Here is an 18,828-nt window from a genome sequence, read left to right on the forward strand (position 1 = left end):
GTTTTTCAGATCCTTGTCCTGGCAGTGAAGCAGATCTTTCCAGACTTTGAGTTTATGTGGCTAGTGGAAGAGGCAAAGAAAAACTTGCCTCTCGAGCTGGACTTCCTTAATGAGGGAAGAAATGCTGAGAAGGTGGCCCACATGCTTCGATGCTTTGACTTTCTGAAGGTAAGGTGTTTGTTTTTGTGTGGGTATGCATTTAGTTACCTGTGAGTAATTTCATATGCATCCAGCTGGATGTATTTCAAATATTCAGTAGACACGGTGCATTATTAAATGGAGAGAAGAATCTAAATTAATAGGCTTTAAAGGGAATGAGAGTCTGCTGAAGATGCTAAATTAAGTTTTAGGCATTGAAAGCCTCATCCCACCAAGGCTGAACAGCAGGAAGAGAAAGGCTTAACTCTGTACCAGCAGCACTGCCTGGAGAAAGAAAGAAGTACTCATTTTTACCAGCCAGTTTTGGGTGCCATAGCAGCAGCTGAATAGAACACAGCTGGGACACTCCTCTTTGTACACATAGCTCAGTGATTTATATGCTATGTGATATTTTCAGCATTGGCACATCAGCTTCACGTAAGCTCAGTCTTCTAGGGCAGCAGAGTTCTAGTGGGCAGAATGCCTTCTTGGAGTATAGAACATTCTTTTGAATCACCTGGACAAACATTCTAGCCCAGAACATGCTGGGATATGAACCAGCAATTTAAATTAATATCAGGACCTGATGTTACAAAAGTGTGAATATTGGGAAGGATCAACACAACTAGTTAGCAAAAATGCTAAGTAAGGCTTCCTTTCCTTTCTTCTTTCCTTTCCTCTTTCCTTTCCTTTCCTTTCCTTTCCTGTTATAACAGCACATTGTAAAAAAGGAATCTAGTTTTGTCATATTTTGCTGATGCTACTACCAGTACACACTGAATGGAAGGTGATAACAAAATGAGTTATATATATATGTCTACATAGCAGCTTTCTGCACCCTTGGTTTAGTGCAGGTTTCCGCAACCTGGTGCCCACAGGTTATGTAGGATTGCAGCATCCACCACCAACCCAGTCAGTGGGATGGGGATGGTGTGAATTATAATTTAATACATTTGCAAGTTGTCAAGTTGTTGAGGGCTGCTTTACTGCAATATTGCTTAAACCAGAAGTATGGGGGAGATATTGCTTATAATGCTTTTTTGCTTTCTTACTGGAAAACTAGTGCAAATCACATGGCTGGCATAGAAACTGATCTTTTTTGTGGGCTACCAGGGGCACTTGGGGGATGCACACAGTGGAAAAATCCCCATGCATTTGTTCTGTGGAGCTTTGTTGAGTACGCTTCTGAAAAGTTCAGCATCTCCATGCAGGTTTGAAAGATAGCAAATCCTATTAGTTAGTCATCTCTCCTGCTAATCATCTTCCTGAAGGATGGCTACCCCTTGAGAGAGATTTCAGAGTTTTTATAAACTCTGAACTTGCTCTTATCTTGACTGCTGGGCCATCAGAGGGCACCTGTCATGAGTTTCCTCAGAATAAGAGAGAGGAAATTGATATAAATCTGTTAAGAGTAGGATGGAAGGAAGCAAATGAGTCTGAAAGGAAGCCTGGACATCAAGAAAGGAAAATATTGTTTTTTATAAAATGTAAAAAGTTAGGAATTTCTTAATGTTTTCTCAATAATTGGTCTCTGTTAGTCCACTGTGACAGATAACAAATAGGTATCCTATAACAATCTCATATGGCTCCTACACATATACCACTGATGTTGCACAGAGCTGTTATTTTATGGGTATGGAGTAGTTATGAGATAACATCCCTATCTCTATTCTACTTCTATTTTACTGAACCCTGAGATAATACTGAATTAAGAACTTCAGCAAATTCCTGATAATACTATGAAAGATATAGAGTTCTTATAGCAACCACCTGAACAACAATTTTGATCAAACTCTATTAATGGCACCATCTAAAGAGGTAATACTAGGAATTACCCTTATTTTAGTCTTTTGTTTAACATCTGCTTATATCAGGATGCTAGATTTACCAGGGTTACAACAACCCAAGGGTAATATAGAAGAGAGAACTGTTGAAGGAAAGGAGGGTATGGATATTGATATAGACACTGAGTGGAATACTGTTCAGGGAGTACCAATAAGAGTTGTGCAGGGCATGGGGAGATATAGCTGACCAAAATTTTTAATGGAATACGAGATCGATGCTTAATATCTATCCCATCTTCCAGTCACGCTGTTAGCCCGAAAGTGCCGAGGATCGTCCCAAACATACCACAGACTCTTACCTTGCTCCTATGTAATGCTAGATCAGTGAAAAATAAATCCCATGTTTTATACGATCTGCTTGATGGGAAGACTCCCAACCTAACTTGTATCACCGAGACCTGGCTGGGGGAGGATAGTTGTGTGACCTGGGCTAAAACTCTCCCAGCCGGATACGTAGTAAAGGAGCAGGTTAGAGAAAGTGGGCAAAGGGGAGGTGTGGCCTTGGTCCATAAAAGTCACATCACCTTGACCAGAAATCCGGTTCCGAAACTGAGACACATCGAGCGTATCTACCTGACCCTAAAGGCCAAAGACAGTCTGGGGATTCTGTTGGTCTACCGTCTACCCCGTAGCCTAACAGACTCCCTGGCTGAGCTGACACAGCTGGTCTCTGAGCTGGTGTTGGAGTTCCCCAGGCTTTTAGTCCTGGGCGACCTCAACATCCCCTTCGAGGCCGGCTCCTCAGAGCTAACAGGTGCCGCTCGGCAGTTCATGGATTCCATGACAGCCATGGGCCTGTCTCAATTGGTCACAGGTCCAACACATTGTGCTAGTAATACGCTTGATGTAGTCTTCAGTACGGACCGAGAATGTCCGTGGGTGGAAGTTAATGGTATTTCCCACTTGTCATGGACGGACTATTTTCTGGTCGAGGTAGGACTGAAGGCCATAATCCAAAAAAACCCTGGGGGTAGAGGGCCTATTAGAATGGCCTGCCCTCGAAGCCTGATGGAACCCAAAAGGTTCCAAGAAGCCTTAGAGGGAATTATGTTTGGGAACGATGGCGACCCTGTTGAAACCCTGGTTAACAACTGGAACAACAATCTTACTGGGGTTATTGACAGTATCGCTCCCGAGCGTCCTTACCAGCCTGCCCCTAATAAAAGACCCTGGTACACAGAAGATCTATGCCAGATGAAGTGGGCTGCGCAACTACTAGAGCGCTACTGGTGGAAACACCAGCGCATATCCGATAAGACACTCCATGAGAACAAGTTACATACCTATGGAGTGGCAGTCGATGCAGCAAGGAATTCTTTATGCGCTGCTCGGATTGCATTGGCAGAATCTCGTCCAGCAGAGCTGTTCAGGGTAGTCAGGGAATTAACTCAAACTCCTGACACCCTGAACCCTTTATTAGAGTCAACTACTGCCTGCTGTGATGCTTTTAACGACTTTTTTTGCTGATAAAATCTCTCGGATAAGGGCTGATCTTGACGCCAGTTTTATAGCAGACCTACGACAAGAGGTGTCCAGTGCCTCTGGTAACAAAGTTATACTGGATTGCTTTGAGTTTGTAAATACCAAGGATGTGGACAAGCTTCTTGGCTGTGTAAGAAGGACGACTTGCCCTCTCGACCCTTGCCCATCCTGGCTGACCGTTCAGGGAGGGGATGTAATAACAATGTCATTACTACGTATAATTAATTCATCCCTACAGGAGGATTCATTTCCATCAGCCTTAAAACAGGCCATAGTGAAACCTATTCTGAAGAAACCCTCTCTAGACCCCCTACAAATGAGTAACTACAGACCAGTCTCTTTATTACCTTTTTTGGGCAAGGTGATTGAGAGGGCAGTCGCCTTCCATCTCCAAGCTGTCTTGGATGAAACTGATTATCTGGACCCATTTCAAACTGGCTTCAGGGCGGGGTTCGGAGTTGAGACTGCCATGGTCGCCTTTGTCAATGATCTCCGTCTGAGCATCGACAGGGGAAGTGTGACCCTGTTGGTGCTCTTGGACATCTCAGCGGCCTTCGATACCATTGACCATGGTATACTTCTGGAACGCCTGAGAGAGTTGGGTATTGGTGGCACTTGCGCTCCAGTGGCTCCGGTCCTACCTCTCGGGAAGATTTCAGATGGTGAGGCTGGGGGACTGTTGCTCTCGTAAAAGAGAGCTAACATCTGGTGTCCCTCAGGGCGCCATCCTATCCCCCATGCTGTTTAATATTTACATGAAGCCGCTGGGAGAGATCATCCGAAGACATGGAGCTCGGTGTTATCAGTACGCTGATGACACCCATATCTATCTCTCCATGTCTCTGACTGATACAGTGACTAAGTATGACACCTCTCCTCTGGACTCCTGCCTCGAGTCAGTAATGGGCTGGATGAGTGAAAACAAACTCAAGTTGAATCCAGAGAAAACAGAGGTACCCCAAGTCCGGGCAGGGAAATTTGCCATCCAGTCCTGGATGGGGTTACACTTCCCCTAAAGGACAAAGTTCGCAGTTTGGGAGTACTCCTGGATTCATCTCTACAGTTATCATCTCAAGTGGATGTGATGGCCAGGAGTGCTTGGTACCAGCTTCAGCTGATATGCCAACTGCATCCCTGTCTTTTTTTTTTTTTTTTTAATTTATTTATATACCACTATTCCAAAGATCATAGCGGTGAACAGCAAGTAAGCTAATCAGCAAGTAAGCTAATTTGCCCCCAACAGTCTGGGTACTCATTTTAGCTACCTCGGAAGGATGCAAGCCTGAGTCGAGCTTGGGCCCTTTTGCTGGTCTTGAACTTGCAACCTTGTGGTTTTGAGTGAATGGCTGCAGTACAGGCATTTAACCACTGCGCCACCAGGGCTCCTTTTGTCTGGACCAAAAGGACCTAGAAACAGTAGTACCTGCACTGGTAACCTCTCGTTTGGATTTCTGCAATGCGCTCTACATGGGGCTACCTTTGTACCAGGTTCAGAAGCTTCAATTAGTTCAAAACGTTGCAGCCAGATTGGTCGCGGGATCCTCTAGGTCGGACCATATAACACCAGTATTAAAATCTCTTCACTGGCTGCCAATTCGCTTCTGGGCTCAATACAAAGTGTTGGTTATCACCTATAAAGCCCTACATGGCTTGGGCCTGAGTTACTTGAGGGAGCGCCTCTCCCTACATAATCCGCCCTGCACACTCAGAACAACAGGCAAAAATCTATTGGAATATCCTAGGGTGAGATTGTCGGTAACTCACCAACGAGCATTTACATCTGTTGCTCCTGCATGTTGGAATGGTCTCCCTGAGGAGATCCGTCTCAGCTCTTCCTTGGAAGTCTTTAAGAAAGCGTTGAAGACTTACCTATTCTGCTTGGCATATCCCCCTGATCCTTCATAGAGATAATTATCCTCCTATCCCATCATCCTCCAATGTTATGAGTATTTGTGATGATAATTTGTAATTGTGAGATTGTGAGCTTTTAATTTGTTTTTATACAATGTTTTTATATGAGGTTTTTAGGGGAATGTTTTTTACTGTATTATATGCTGTAATACGATATGTTGTACATCTGTATTTGCCTGTGAACCGCTTTGATGTCCCAGGAAAAGCGGTATAAAAATAAAGATTTATTATTATTATTATTATATTATTATGTCCTGCAACACAACAGTACACCAATATGATTAAATACTCATTTTATGTATAATCTCACTTACAGTATTAGGTACACAATATTCTTGTACAATGAGTAGAACCTAAAGGCTGAGCAGTGACCAACTATGGGAAGGATCCAGTTTGTATATTGTAGGTGCTGCAGTATTCCACAGATATGCACATATGTGTGCAGATATGCATGTCAAAATCATGCCTTGACAAACTAGGCTTGATGGCAAGAACAACTTTGTAAAAGCTGCATTATGTGAACCATGCTCCTTCATGTCCTCCCTCAGCAGAAGTAGAACCTGGAAAGTTCAACTTATGACAAGTAGGTTGCAACAGTCCTACACAAAAGCCAGTTCCACAGCAAATATATATAACACAAATTCCTCTGAAACAGAATTAATAGGAATATTGCAATCTCTGAAGTCTTAATTTTGTTTTGTTTTTCCAAACCCTGCCTGCACATTTTTCCTGTCCTTGTTTCATATCAGGTTGTCAGATATTGTGGGGGTTTTCATATGGAAATTTGTGTCCTTTTAAAATACACTTCCCCTAATCTGCATATTTATTTATTCATTTAACCTAATTTACTCATCTACCCATTGACTAAAGTGGTCTTATGTGTCTTGTTTTTTCAGCTGTGTGCATTTTAGTTATTCACGTCGTAAAATGTATGAATTGTTATGTCTGCATTTTATTTTCCTGAAATACCCTGTAAATCTTGCAAATGTGAAAATAATCAAAAGGAAGTGTATTTCTTCTCACAATAAGTCTCAAGAGGTAAGAAAAAGCCACAGGTACAACGAATGATGAAATGAGTCCCTAAGCATTACTTCTTTAACAGAAATTTTGGTACCAGAGGCAGAAATAATTTGGAAAGAATAGGGATAGGTTCCTACATCACAAAAAAGAATAGTTCAACATATTTCAACAACATTTTTGTTCAAAACTAATAGTATATATGTGTGAAATGAAACAACTAGTCAGATAAGCTGACATTTTGAACCTTTTAGAGACCACTTGGAAATTCCTTCTAAAATGCATCCAACGATGATATTTTCTTTTACTAGCCTCCACTTTTTATGATTTCCATGTTGGTGACCAAACTTATAGCTCTATGCTGCTTGTTTGTTAATGTGCTGGGGGTAGCTGGTGTAATAGATGTATCTGCTTTTCCCCTTTCTCTCTTTTTTGCTGTTCATGTATGCTCACTTGTGGATTTTGGAGGCAGCTGCTGTTTACCTTGCCTGTCATAAGCAGGCACATGCAGCTTCAGTAGAATTGGCTAGAGCAGAATTGCTTCCTTGCCCATATCAAGCTTTATTGCATTGTTTACTGCAAATAAGTTGCCACAACCCGATGCTGCAACTCTGTGTTTCTCCAGCCTTCCTGCAACCTCCCCCCTGCAATGCTGCTGCTAAAAAAAGGTTCCTGCTAAAGGATGAGGAGGAAAGGGGAATGGGGCCATAAAAAAGAAGCTTCTTCATCCAAGGTTTTGTTAACTGAAGTATGCCTCAGACCATTTTGTCTACCCCTTGGCTCACTGCAGAAGCTAGAGCTACTACAACTGCCCCAGATGTCTGTTCAGCATTTCTTTGAAAATGTCCATCAAGGGAGAGCCCAGCATCCCACTAAATAGTTCATTCCACCGTGTAACTGGTCTTACTGTCAAGACGTTTCTTCCAGTGAGCCACCTTGAGTCCATTTTTGTGAGCTGCGTTGAGAAAGGTGGCTAAATAAATAAATAAATATAAAATATAAATAAAATAAAATGTTTACTGCAATCTACTCTCTTGCAGCATAAAACCATTAGATCGAGACTTATCCTTTGAAGCAGAACAGAACAAGTCTTTGCCCTGTTCTCTGTTACATCTCTTTTGGTATTTGGGAAGTGCTGTTATCTCTTTTCTTTTCCATTAGAAGGTTAAACATGATCTTTGAGAGGCATACATTGAAATGCATGTTTTTACAACAGTCATTTTCGTGATCTGACATATGTGTGCATTTACCCTTACATTACCCATACAAAGATCTGCAAACAAATGAATTTGTACAAGCATGTATTTGCCCACATAAACACTTGTGAACTTGCTGCCACCTTTGGCTTATCTCACAAATCATGCTGTGAAGATAACACTAACACATCCAAAGCCACATGAGTTTAGTGCATTTTGAAGGGCATGGAGCTCCTTTCCTATATCTCAAACCTTGTGGCGATTAGCCCTTGCCAGTCTTGAAAGCAGCTCCACAATAGTCCTTCCCTTGTATAATGCAAGGCAAACAGGTCTTAAAAGGGCACAAAAGGCCAAAGGCTGATGGCTTATTCTAAGCGAATGTTTATTGAGAGCATTGTGCCTTGGAAAGCCATGTCCGTTGCGCTGCTGTAACAACCAAGAGAGTGTGGAGCAAATCCCCATGGAGACAGCCAATCTCGTCCTTGCTGGGTTAAAGAGCCACTGCCTGCAATATCGATTCAGGGAATAACAAATTGCTGCAAAAATGGCTAAATAATAGATTTCCCTTGTCCGACCCGTCGATTTCAAGACGTTTTCATCAAGCCCGGAGGCGTCAAAAGACTTAGCTCCTGTATAAATACATTTCTTTTCCTGGAGGTGGAAAGGGGAAACCCATAGAGCAACAGGGAAGTGGATTTCTGGCTCTGAACCCGGTTGAGCTTGTAAAGCCAGAGATAAATTGTGTCCATGCGTAGGCATTAAGGGCCAAAAGTCTGTTTATAATTTGAGCTTGCCACAGACTGTGACTCTGTGCGAGTGAGACTTCTACACAGCTTAATGACTGTAGACTGCTGCTGTAAATTTTGAAATGGGGACAAATATTGACTCAGGGTTAAAGTAAGCTTCGGCATTTGAGATCAGTGGATTTGAGACCCAGTCTATGTAACGACAGCAGCTGAGGAAATGGTTAGCGTTGAGGTTGGTGTGTATTAGCTGAGAGGTTTTTAATTTTTTTTAATAAGAGGGCCTAGAGATGGTTCTGAGCAGAACTTGGAAAAGTTACTTTTAGGGACTACACTTTCTCGAATCCTCCAGCCAGTATGGCCACTGGATGTCTTGATGAGGGGATTCTGGGAGTTGCAGTAAGAAAGAAATTCTGTCCTAAGAGCTGGATCTGAGCAAGCCCACAGATTCAAATATGTGCCTTTTATTCTGGAGATACAGCTTCTTATTGCTGAGAATACAGCAGACAGCCAGAAAGTCAAACAAATTGGTCCAGGAACAGATAAATAAATAATAATAATAATAAATTGTTTATTTATTGACCGCTTTTCCCAGGATCAAAGCGGTGTACAACATGTAAGATAAATACATTACAAGCAATGACATATTTAAAAATTTGGGAAATATTAAAATGACTTACAATCTAAAATCAAATATTTACAACATACAGCATACAGTTCAGCAATTATTAAGATTCCAGTATATATACACTCTAGACAATCGGGGGGAAAACTTATTACAAGGAGTTAGGAGGGTACACTTGAAGGAAGAGTTAGGTTTTTAGTGCCTTTTTAAAGGCTTCCATCGTTCCACTAAGGCGGATCTCATCTGGTAAAGCATTCCAGAGAGAAGGCGCTACAGCTGTAAAAGCCCTTTGCTGGGTAGTCACCAATCTCACCTTAGGATGATCGAGTAATAATTTGTCCTGAGTGTGGGTAGCTGGGTAGATTCAAACAAGGAAGCCATGGCTCTGAGCCTACAAGACCTGAGCAGAGCAGTTGAGGACAGGGGGCTAGGAGGTATCTCACTCACAGCATCACCATGAGTCAAAATTGGCAAAGTTGGCACAGGTGCTATACACTGCTGAAGGCACAGCAGAAGAGCTGGAAAGGCACAGTATGGTGTAGCCCTGGGGAAAGAGGAGTTTAGAGACCCAGAATAAAGAGCAGTGGTATACATATTTAAAAACTCCAAATCTGGTAGTAAGTGCTGGCACCAGAGGATCCCCCTGCAACTTCTACCTTGTATAGCCTTGAATGCTCCTAAGGAGATAAGGAGCCTTGGTTCATTACTGGAACACATGGTTTGCATGCCTCATGGGCTTGTGGTGATGACCTCATTGCCAGCCAGCTATCTTCCCATGGACATCTCAGTGTTGGCACCTGTGGGGATTTGGAGAGAAGCAAGACACAAGGGAAATAATAATAATAATAATAATAATAATAATAATAATAATAATAATAGATTTATTTCTAGCCCGCCGAATTATGAAGAATCCGGGCAGGTTACAACAATAAAATACAACAAATTACAATAGAGTTAAAAAATCAAACTCTAGACCTACCACCCCCCCCCCCCATTCCCAGTACTAAAACAGAATTAAACAGTAATAATATTAAAACATTAAAAACATTAAAAACATTGAACAAACAAAAAATAGGCAGAAACATTGGCGGGGGAAATAGTGTTACATGTCACAACTTTGTGTTTCAAGTTGTCCATTGACGTATGGTGACCCTATGAATTTCATAGAGTTTTCTTATACTCAGAGAACTGATGGGGATTGCAGTTCAATAACATCTGAAGGATCATATGTTCTCCATCCTTGATCTGAAGGTAAGGTTTGGGAAGACTTTAGGTGTAAAGACCTGCATAATAATAATAATAATAATAATAATAATATTTTTATTTGTATCCCGCCCCTCTGAGAACAATTGGGACGGCTAACAAAGTTAAAAATACAGCACATATAAAATCCCTGGTGCCCTCCCCCCCTTAAAAAAGTATTAAATCCAATGCAAAATTTAAAAACAAACAAACAAACAAACATACAAGTTAAAAACTGACCAGAAGGTCAACAACATCACTCAGCAAGCAATCAATGGGAGTGGCAGTATCTTATTCCCAGACGTTTTTCTGAGGCCGGGTTCTCTATTCTGGGAAGGCCTGTCGGAAGAGATCCATCTTAACAGCCTTTTTAAAGCTATCTAAGTATGTAAGTAGACGGAGCTCATCCGGCAGGCCGTTCCACAGTCTGGGGGCAACGATGGAAAATGCTCTCTGGGAGGTAGCCGAGAGCCTAGATTTTTGTGGCTGAAGTAGGCCTCTCCCAGAGGAGCGGAGTGCGTGGGGAGGATTGTAGGGGAGAAGGCGGTCATGAAGATAGTTTGGACCCAAGCCATTTAGGGCTTTAAAGGTGATAACCAACACCTTGTACTGGGTCCGGAAGCTAATGGGCAGCCAGTGGAGGGACTTTAGAACCAGGATAATATGATCCCTTCTGGATGTTCCAGAAATTACTCTGGCTGCCATATTCTGTACTAGTTGCAGTTTCTGGACCAAGCACGAAGGTAGCCCCATGTAGAGCGCATTACAGAAGTCTAGACGTGAGGTTACCAGCGCGTGCACAACAGTTTCAAGATCCCTTACTTCCAGAAAAGGGCGCAGCTGGCGTATCAGCCGAAGCTGATAACAGGCGCTCCTGACTGTCGCATTTACCTGGTTCGACATCAGGAGCGATGAGTCAAGGAGCACCCCCAGACTGCGAATGCAGTCCTTGACGGAGAGTGTGACCCTGTCCAGGACCAGAGGTTGCAACCCAATTCTTGGTTTAGGGGCCGCTACCGTGAGCACTTCCGTTTTGTCTGGATTCAGCTTCAATCGGTTTTTCCTCATCCAGCCCATTACTGCCCGAAGACATTCATTGAGAGAGGAATCATAGAATCATAGAATCATAGAATCGTAGAGTTGGAAGAGACCACTAGGGCCATCCAGTCCAACCCCCTGCCATGCAGGAAATCCAGATCAAAGCATCCCTGACAGATGGCCATCCAGCCTCTGTTTAAAGACCTCCAAGGAAGGAGACTCTATCACCTTCCGAGGAAGTGCATTCCACTGCCGAACAGCCCTTACTGTCAGGAAGTTCCTCCTAATGTTCAGGTGGAATCTCTTTTCCTGTAGCTTGCATCCATTGTTCCGGGTCCTGTTCTCTGGAGCAGCAGAAAACAAGCTTGCTCCCTCCTCAATATGACATCCTTTCAAATATTTAAACAGGGCTATCATATCACCTCTTAACCTTCTTTTCTCCAGGCTAAACATCCCCAGCTCCCTAAGTCGTTCCTCATAGGGCATGGTCTCCAGACCCTTCACCATTTTTGTCGCCCTCCTTTGGACACGCTCCAGTTTCTCAATGTCCTTTTTGAATTGTGGCGCCCAGAACTGGACACAATATTCTAGGTGGGGCCTGACCAAAGCAGAATACAGTGGCACTATTACTTCTCTTGATCTAGACACTATACTTCTATTGATGCAGCCTAAAATAGCATTGGCCTTTTTAGCTGCCGCATCACACTGTTCACTCATGTTCAACTTGTGGTCTACTTGGACTCCTAGATCCCTTTCACACGTAGTTTCATTCAGCCAGGTGTCACCCATCCTATATCTGTGCATTTCATTTTTCCGCCCTAAGTGCAATACCTTACATTTCTCTGTGTTGAATTTCATTTTGTTAGCTTTGGCCCAGCTTTCTAGTCTATTCAGGTCATTTTGAATCTTGATCATGTCCTCTGGGGTATTAGCTATTCCCCCTAATTTGGTGTCATCTGCATATTTGATAAGTATGCTCCCAATTCTGTCATCCAGGTCATTGATAAAGATGTTGAATAGCATTGGGCCCAGGACAGAGCCCTGTGGGACCCCACTGGTCACTTCTCTCCAGGATGAAAAGGAGCCATTGTTGAGCACCCTTTGGGTTCGGCCGGTCAACCAATTACAGATCCATTTAACAGTTCCTTTGTCTAGCCCACATTTTACAAGCTTGTTTGCAAGAATGTCATGGGAAACCTTGTCAAAGGCCTTACTGAAATCAAGATATACTATATCCACAGCATTCCCTTCATCTACCAAGCTGGTAATTTTGTCAAAGAAAGAGATTAGATTTGTCTGGCATGACTTGTTTCTCTGAAACCCATGTTGACTTTTTGTGATTATGGCATTGCCTTCTAGATGTTCACAGACTGTCTGTTTAATGATCTGCTCCAGAATCTTTCCTAGAACTGATGTCAGACTAACTGGACGATAATTGTTGGGATCCTCTTTTTTCCCCTTTTTGAAGATGGGGACAACGTTTGCCCTTCGCCAGTCTGCTGGGATCTCTCCTGTTCTCCAGGAGTTTTCAAATATGATTGCCAATGGCTCCGATATTACTTTTGCCAGTTCTTTTAGTACCCTTGGATGGAGTTCATCTGGTCCCGGAGACTTAAATTCATTTAGATTAACAAGGTGTTCCTCTACTATCTCTTTACTTATTCTGTGCTGAAATTCCCCTATTCTGTCCTCTGCTCCATTATCCTCAGGTTGAGCACCCTTTGCCTTTTCTGAGAAGACTGAGGCAAAGAAGGTGTTGAGTAATTCTGCCTTTTCTCTATCTCCTGTTAGCATTTTGCCATCTTCTCCACGCAGTGGCCCTACCGTTTCCTTCTTCTTCCTCTTGCTGCGGACATATCCAAAAAAGCCCTTTTTATTGTTCTTAACCTCTCTAGCAAGCCTGAGTTCATTCTGCGTTTTAGCTTTTCTGACTTTACCCCTACACATGCCTGCTATTTCTTTGAATTCCTTTTTCGTGATTTCCCCCTTTTTCCATTTCTTATACATGTTCCGTTTCAAACTTAGCTCGGTTGAAAGTTCCTTAGTCATCCATCCTGGTTTCTTGAGACACCTCCCGTTTTTCTTTCTCACTGGAACTGTTTGAAATTGTGCCTTCAGTATCTCCCTTTTGAGAAAGTCCCATCCGTCCTGAACTCCTTTATCTTTTAGTATTTCTGACCATGGAATCGCCCTCAGTACTTCTCTAAGTTTACTGAAATCCGCTCTCCTAAAGTCTAGGATGCGTGTCTGACTCTGCCTGGCTTCTCCTCTCCATTGTATAACAAACTCCAGGAGAACATGGTCGCTTCCACCTAAGGATCCCACCACTTGCACCCCATTAACCAAGTCATCCTTGTTGGTTAGGATCAGATCTAAAATAGCTGACCCCCTTGTTGCCTCTTCCACCTTTTGGACCATGAAATTGTCTTCCAGGCAAGTGAGGAATTTGCTAGACCTTGAGGATTTTGCTGAGTTTGACTTCCAGCAAATATCAGGATAGTTGAAGTCGCCCATCACTACTACATCTCTCTTTTCTGACTGTGTGGACATCTGTTCTAGAAAGATATCATCCAATTCCTCAGTCTGACTTGGGGGTCTGTAGTAGACTCCCACCGTAACACCCTTGTTGTTTCCCTCCCCTTTGATTCTTATCCAGATGCTCTCCACCTGGCTTCCAGGATTGATGTCCAGGATCTCTTCACTGGTGTAAATATCTCTGACATATAGTGCTATTCCTCCTCCTTTCCTGTTTGGCCTCTTTCTCTTAATAAGGTTATACCCCTCTATTTCCACATTCCAATCATGAGACTCATCCCACCAGGTTTCAGTGATGCCTATTATATCATATTTGCTTTGTTGTACTAGGAGTTCGAGTTCATCTTGCTTATTTCCCATGCTCTGTGCATTAGTGTAGAGACATCGCAGACCATGGTTCCCTTTTACTTGCTGCCTGTGCAAGTTTTTTTGCCTCCCACTGCTGGGTCCTTGCACTGTTTGCCTTGTTTCCTCTATGTCAGTTTGACTATTTTCGCCATCCCTTTCGCCTTCCTTAATATTGTCTCCCTTCCCCTCGGAACTCAGTTTAAAGCTCTCCTGATCAAGTTCTTGAGACTGTTGGCAAAAACATTTCTTCCAACTGGCGTGAGATGCAACCCGTCTGTTGCAAGAAGTCCCTCCTCATGGAACCGCAGCCCATGATCGAAGAATCCAAATCCTTCTCGGCGGCACCATCTGCGAAGCCAGTTGTTCACATCTGCTATTTTCCTCTCCCTTCCTGGACCATGCCCTTCAACTGGCAGAAGAGACGAGATGACAACCTGTACATCCATTCCTTTCAGCTTCCTACCAAGCGCCTCGTAATCCCTTTTGATGTTCTGAATGCTGTGTCTTGCAGTATCATTAGTTCCCACGTGGACCAAAAGGAAGGGGTATTGGTCAGTAGGCTTGACCAGTCTTGTCAGCCTCTCTGTCACATCACGGATCTTTGCACCTGGAAGACAACACACCTCTCGAGACATCTTGTCAGGCCTACAAATCACTGCTTCTGTTCCCCTCAGCAAGGAGTCCCCCACTACGACCACACGCCTCCTCCGAGGCTTAGCAGCGACTGTTCCCTCGGGTGGGACTCTCAGGCTCCTCTGCTCTGTCCCAGAAGTCTGTCCATGCTGCTCTTCTTCATCCTCCTTGATAAGGGACAGAGCTTCGAATCGATTCTCTAGCTGCAAGCTCCCCGAACAATTCCTTCTTGGCTTACTTCTCTTTGTGACATTCCTCCAGCTGTCTGCCTCCTCTGTTTGGCAAGTGACCTCTTCCACCCTAGCATCTTCCTCTGCGTGGTACTCATCCAAGATGGTTAGTTCTATTGAGTCCAGGAAATCCTCTTGTTCCCTAATATGCTGAAGTGTAGCTACTCTGGACTCCAGCTGCTGCACTTTCTCCTCCAAGAGTGCTACCAACTTGCACTTGGTGCATGTGAAGTTCTCCACTTCTGTAGGCAAGAAGAGAAACATCCCACAAGAGTTGCAGGTGACTGCGGCAGATCCCTCGTTGTCCATACTGCAAAGTCTTTAGTAATAAATATAACAGTCAATCTATTGGGAATACTTCTTTAAAGGTAAGTACTGGCTGCTATCTTACACTTAAAGGGAAGGTTCTGTTTCAATATCTGATTCTAACCTGATGCCACTTGAGCAGAGTTGTTGAGTTAAAGAAAATGAAAAATTCTCACAGATGTGACTCACAGAAGCTCCTCCCCTTCAGCAACGAGCACACGGTCTCGAGCACACGGTCTCAAAATGGCTGCCAAGCAGCTCCTCTCCTTCTCCTCTCTCTGGCCGGACTGTTCTGCAGGCTCTGGAAGTTGGTATACAAAGCTAGTCTGCTAGCTCCGCCCCCTTGTGACTCACAGATGTGACTCACAGAAGCTCCTCCCCTTCAGCAACGAGCACACGGTCTCGAGCACACGGTCTCAAAATGGCTGCCAAGCAGCTCCTCTCCTTCTCCTCTCTCTGGCCGGACTGTTCTGCAGGCTCTGGAAGTTGGTATACAAAGCTAGTCTGCTAGCTCCGCCCCCTTGTGACTCACAGATGTGACTCACAGAAGCTCCTCCCCTTCAGCAACGAGCACACGGTCTCGAGCACACGGTCTCAAAATGGCTGCCAAGCAGCTCCTCTCCTTCTCCTCTCTCTGGCCGGACTGTTCTGAAGGCTCTGGAAGTTGGTATACAAAGCTAGTCTGCTAGCTCCGCCCCCTTGTGACTCACAGATGTGACTCACAGAAGCTCCTCCCCTTCAGCAACGAGCACACGGTCTCGAGCACACGGTCTCAAAATGGCTGCCAAGCAGCTCCTCTCCTTCTCCTCTCTCTGGCCGGACTGTTCTGAAGGCTCTGGAAGTTGGTATACAAAGCTAGTCGCCATCAGAATTCAAAGCCGACGAACGAGACATGGAGAAATAGATTTGGGTGTCATCAGTGTACTGATAACGCCCAGCACCATAACTCCGAATGATCTCGCCCAGCAGCTTCATATAGATGTTAAATAACATCGGGGACAGAATAGCACCCTGTGGAACACCACAGGTGAGCTCCCTCCTACTGGAGCAACTTCCCGAGCATCACCCTCTGGGATCTGCCCAAGAGAAAGGAACGGAACCACTGCAATGCAGTGCCTCCAATTCCCAGCCCCCTTAGGCGATCCAAGAGGATGCCGTAATGTATCGTATAAAAAGCTGCTGAGAGGTCACACTGCCCCTGTCGATGCTCAGATGCAGATCGTCGGTCAAGGCAACCATGGCAGCCTCAACCCCAAAGCCTGTCCTGAAGCCAGTTTGAAATGGGTCTAGATAATCGGTTTCATCCAAGACAGAGCAACTGCCCTCTCGATTACCTTGCTCAAGAATGGTAGCAAAGAGACTGGCCTATAGTTGTTCATATCCAGGGGGCCCAGGGAAGTTTTTTCAGAAGCGGCCTAACAGCCGCTTCCTTTAAGCAAGATGGAATATAACCTTCCCAGAAGGATGCACCAATGATGTTCGTAAGGAACTGTCTCAATGCATCTCCCCCCCCCCCCCGGACGGCCAGCCATGATGGGCAAGGGTCAAGAGGGCAAGATGTTTTCCTCACTCTACCAAGGAGCTTGTCCACATCATCGGTACTCACAGATTGAAGCTGATCCAGTACAATCTCATAAACGGAATCGCTGGACACCTCGTCTGTTGTTTCTGTTACAATACTGGCATCTAAGTCAGCTCTTATCTGAGAGATTTTATCTGCAAAGAAGTTGTTAAACGCATCACAGCAGGCCATTGTTGGGTTAAGTAAAGGGTTCTGCACAGGGAGTACCTGCGTCAGTTCCCTTACTACCCTAAACAGTTCTGCTGGACGGGACTCTGCAGACGCAATATGTGCAGAGGAGAAACGTCTCTTCGCTGCACGTATTGCCTCCTGATAGGACCAAAGAAAGTTCCTATGGCGAGTCTTGTCAGATAAGAGTTGAGTTTTTCGCCAGACGCTCTCTAGTCATTGTCCAACCCGCTTCGCTTCATTTCCCGAAGCTCTGGTGTATACCATGGCTCATCATCATCATCATCATTATAATTTTTATTATTTATTCAGACTCTTGTGACTCACCATTCAGAGCCTGATGCAAAGCATGTACACTTAACATTGAAGACCCAGAGCCTAGTAATTTGATTTGAGTTCAGGAAATAAGAAAGCTCACACAATCCTTCTACACAAAAACCCATTCCTCATTATCCCAAACTTCCATCATTTCAACAATATAATTTAAGAGAGGAGGAGGATATCATTTTGTGCTGGCAACCCTCCTAGCGTTAACAGTCCGACATTTACTGAATTTAAGTTTACTTAGAGCTGGCTCTGCCATGAGGCTGGATGAAGCAGTTGCCTCAAGCGATGGAGCTCCATGAAGCAGCAAATGGACCCTGCCAAAAACCTGCTGCTCTGGTGGACTGCAACTGCTCAGTGAGAATATCATGGGAAAGTATGAGAAAAGATATGATACTCTGGGGTTATGTGATGTTTCTGTGGCTCCCTTCTTCTCTTCTCTGTGGCAGACAACATGTCCCTGTTGGAGCCACTGCATTCCAGGCACTTCTCTTGCCTGAGTGACATGGATAGTGTAGAGAGCTTTTTGCCTATCTTGGTTTCACCAAGCTAGGCAAGTCTCTGCTTAGCCCCAATTTAGGTGTTGGTTGAGCAGGGAGGCTTGGGAAGTCACCTGACCATATGCAGGAGAACAGTTATGCAAAGAGACACATGACAAGCATTACACATGTTTGAATAGATTAAGAGGAACCAAGATCATAGTTAAGAAATAGAGGCTCCAGTGTGAATTAAACTGTAGTGGTATGCAACACTTTCTGATGAGGTTAGCATTTGCCATGCCTATGTGTTTGACAGAGCCATTTTTTTCTTGGATGCAATGACAGAAAGCTCATCAAACTAGCCGTATATCCATAATAGGAGGACAGACTTTTACTTACTCCAGATAACCTCTTATAGCAATCAAAATAGCCAAAGCAATCCACATTTTTAACTGATAGAAATTATGTATCCAGGACAGTGCAGAAAAATGATAATGCACAGGTCTGCCTAGCAATAGAGTGAAGCAGCTACCTCAGAGAGCAGATTTTGAGTGTCACCAAAGGCAGCAAATGGTTAGTCATTTGTTATTGTTGCCCTTTTACTTCAGCATTATGTAGAGGTGCTTGTGTGATTTTCTGCCTCTGTTACCAAAATAAATCGGCTGGCTTTATGTAAAGTCTTCTTGAATTGGGAGAATTTGGGTGGCAAGTGCCATATCTCCCTCTACCTCAGGTAGCAAAATGTGTTGGGTTGGCCTTGGGATAACAATACATTTCCTATTAAGAAGCTGAACTGCAGATTTACTGAAAAATTGTACAGGTGCCATAACACTGAGGAAATATGCTTACGTTGGACAGGAACACTTTACCTATGCAAAATTATCTATTCACTTGCAAAATAGAAAGCTTCAGTTTGCTTGAATGGACACCGATATCACAAACTGCTCCTGGGCTAGCTTTAAAAATGCACACAAGCAAACACCTCAC

At 43.9% G+C, this 18,828-nt stretch overlaps 1 protein-coding gene across 2 annotated transcripts in view; it reads left to right on the forward strand.

Moving 5' to 3' along the window:
- The window catches only part of ADCK1 (aarF domain containing kinase 1), a 199,533-nt gene that overhangs the window by 140,230 nt on the left and 40,475 nt on the right, over positions 1-18,828 (forward strand). For both annotated transcript variants that reach the window (XM_089522302.1, XM_089522301.1), the window contains exon 6: positions 10-168. In XM_089522302.1, the coding sequence (XP_089378428.1) occupies positions 10-168 (159 nt within the window). The remainder of the gene's footprint in view (positions 1-9; positions 169-18,828) is intronic.

The sequence above is a fragment of the Sceloporus occidentalis genome, unplaced genomic scaffold (assembly GCF_023333645.1).
Source record: "Sceloporus occidentalis isolate IW3139 unplaced genomic scaffold, rSceOcc1.0.p SCAF_4, whole genome shotgun sequence".
NCBI classification, from domain to species: domain Eukaryota; kingdom Metazoa; phylum Chordata; class Lepidosauria; order Squamata; family Phrynosomatidae; genus Sceloporus; species Sceloporus occidentalis.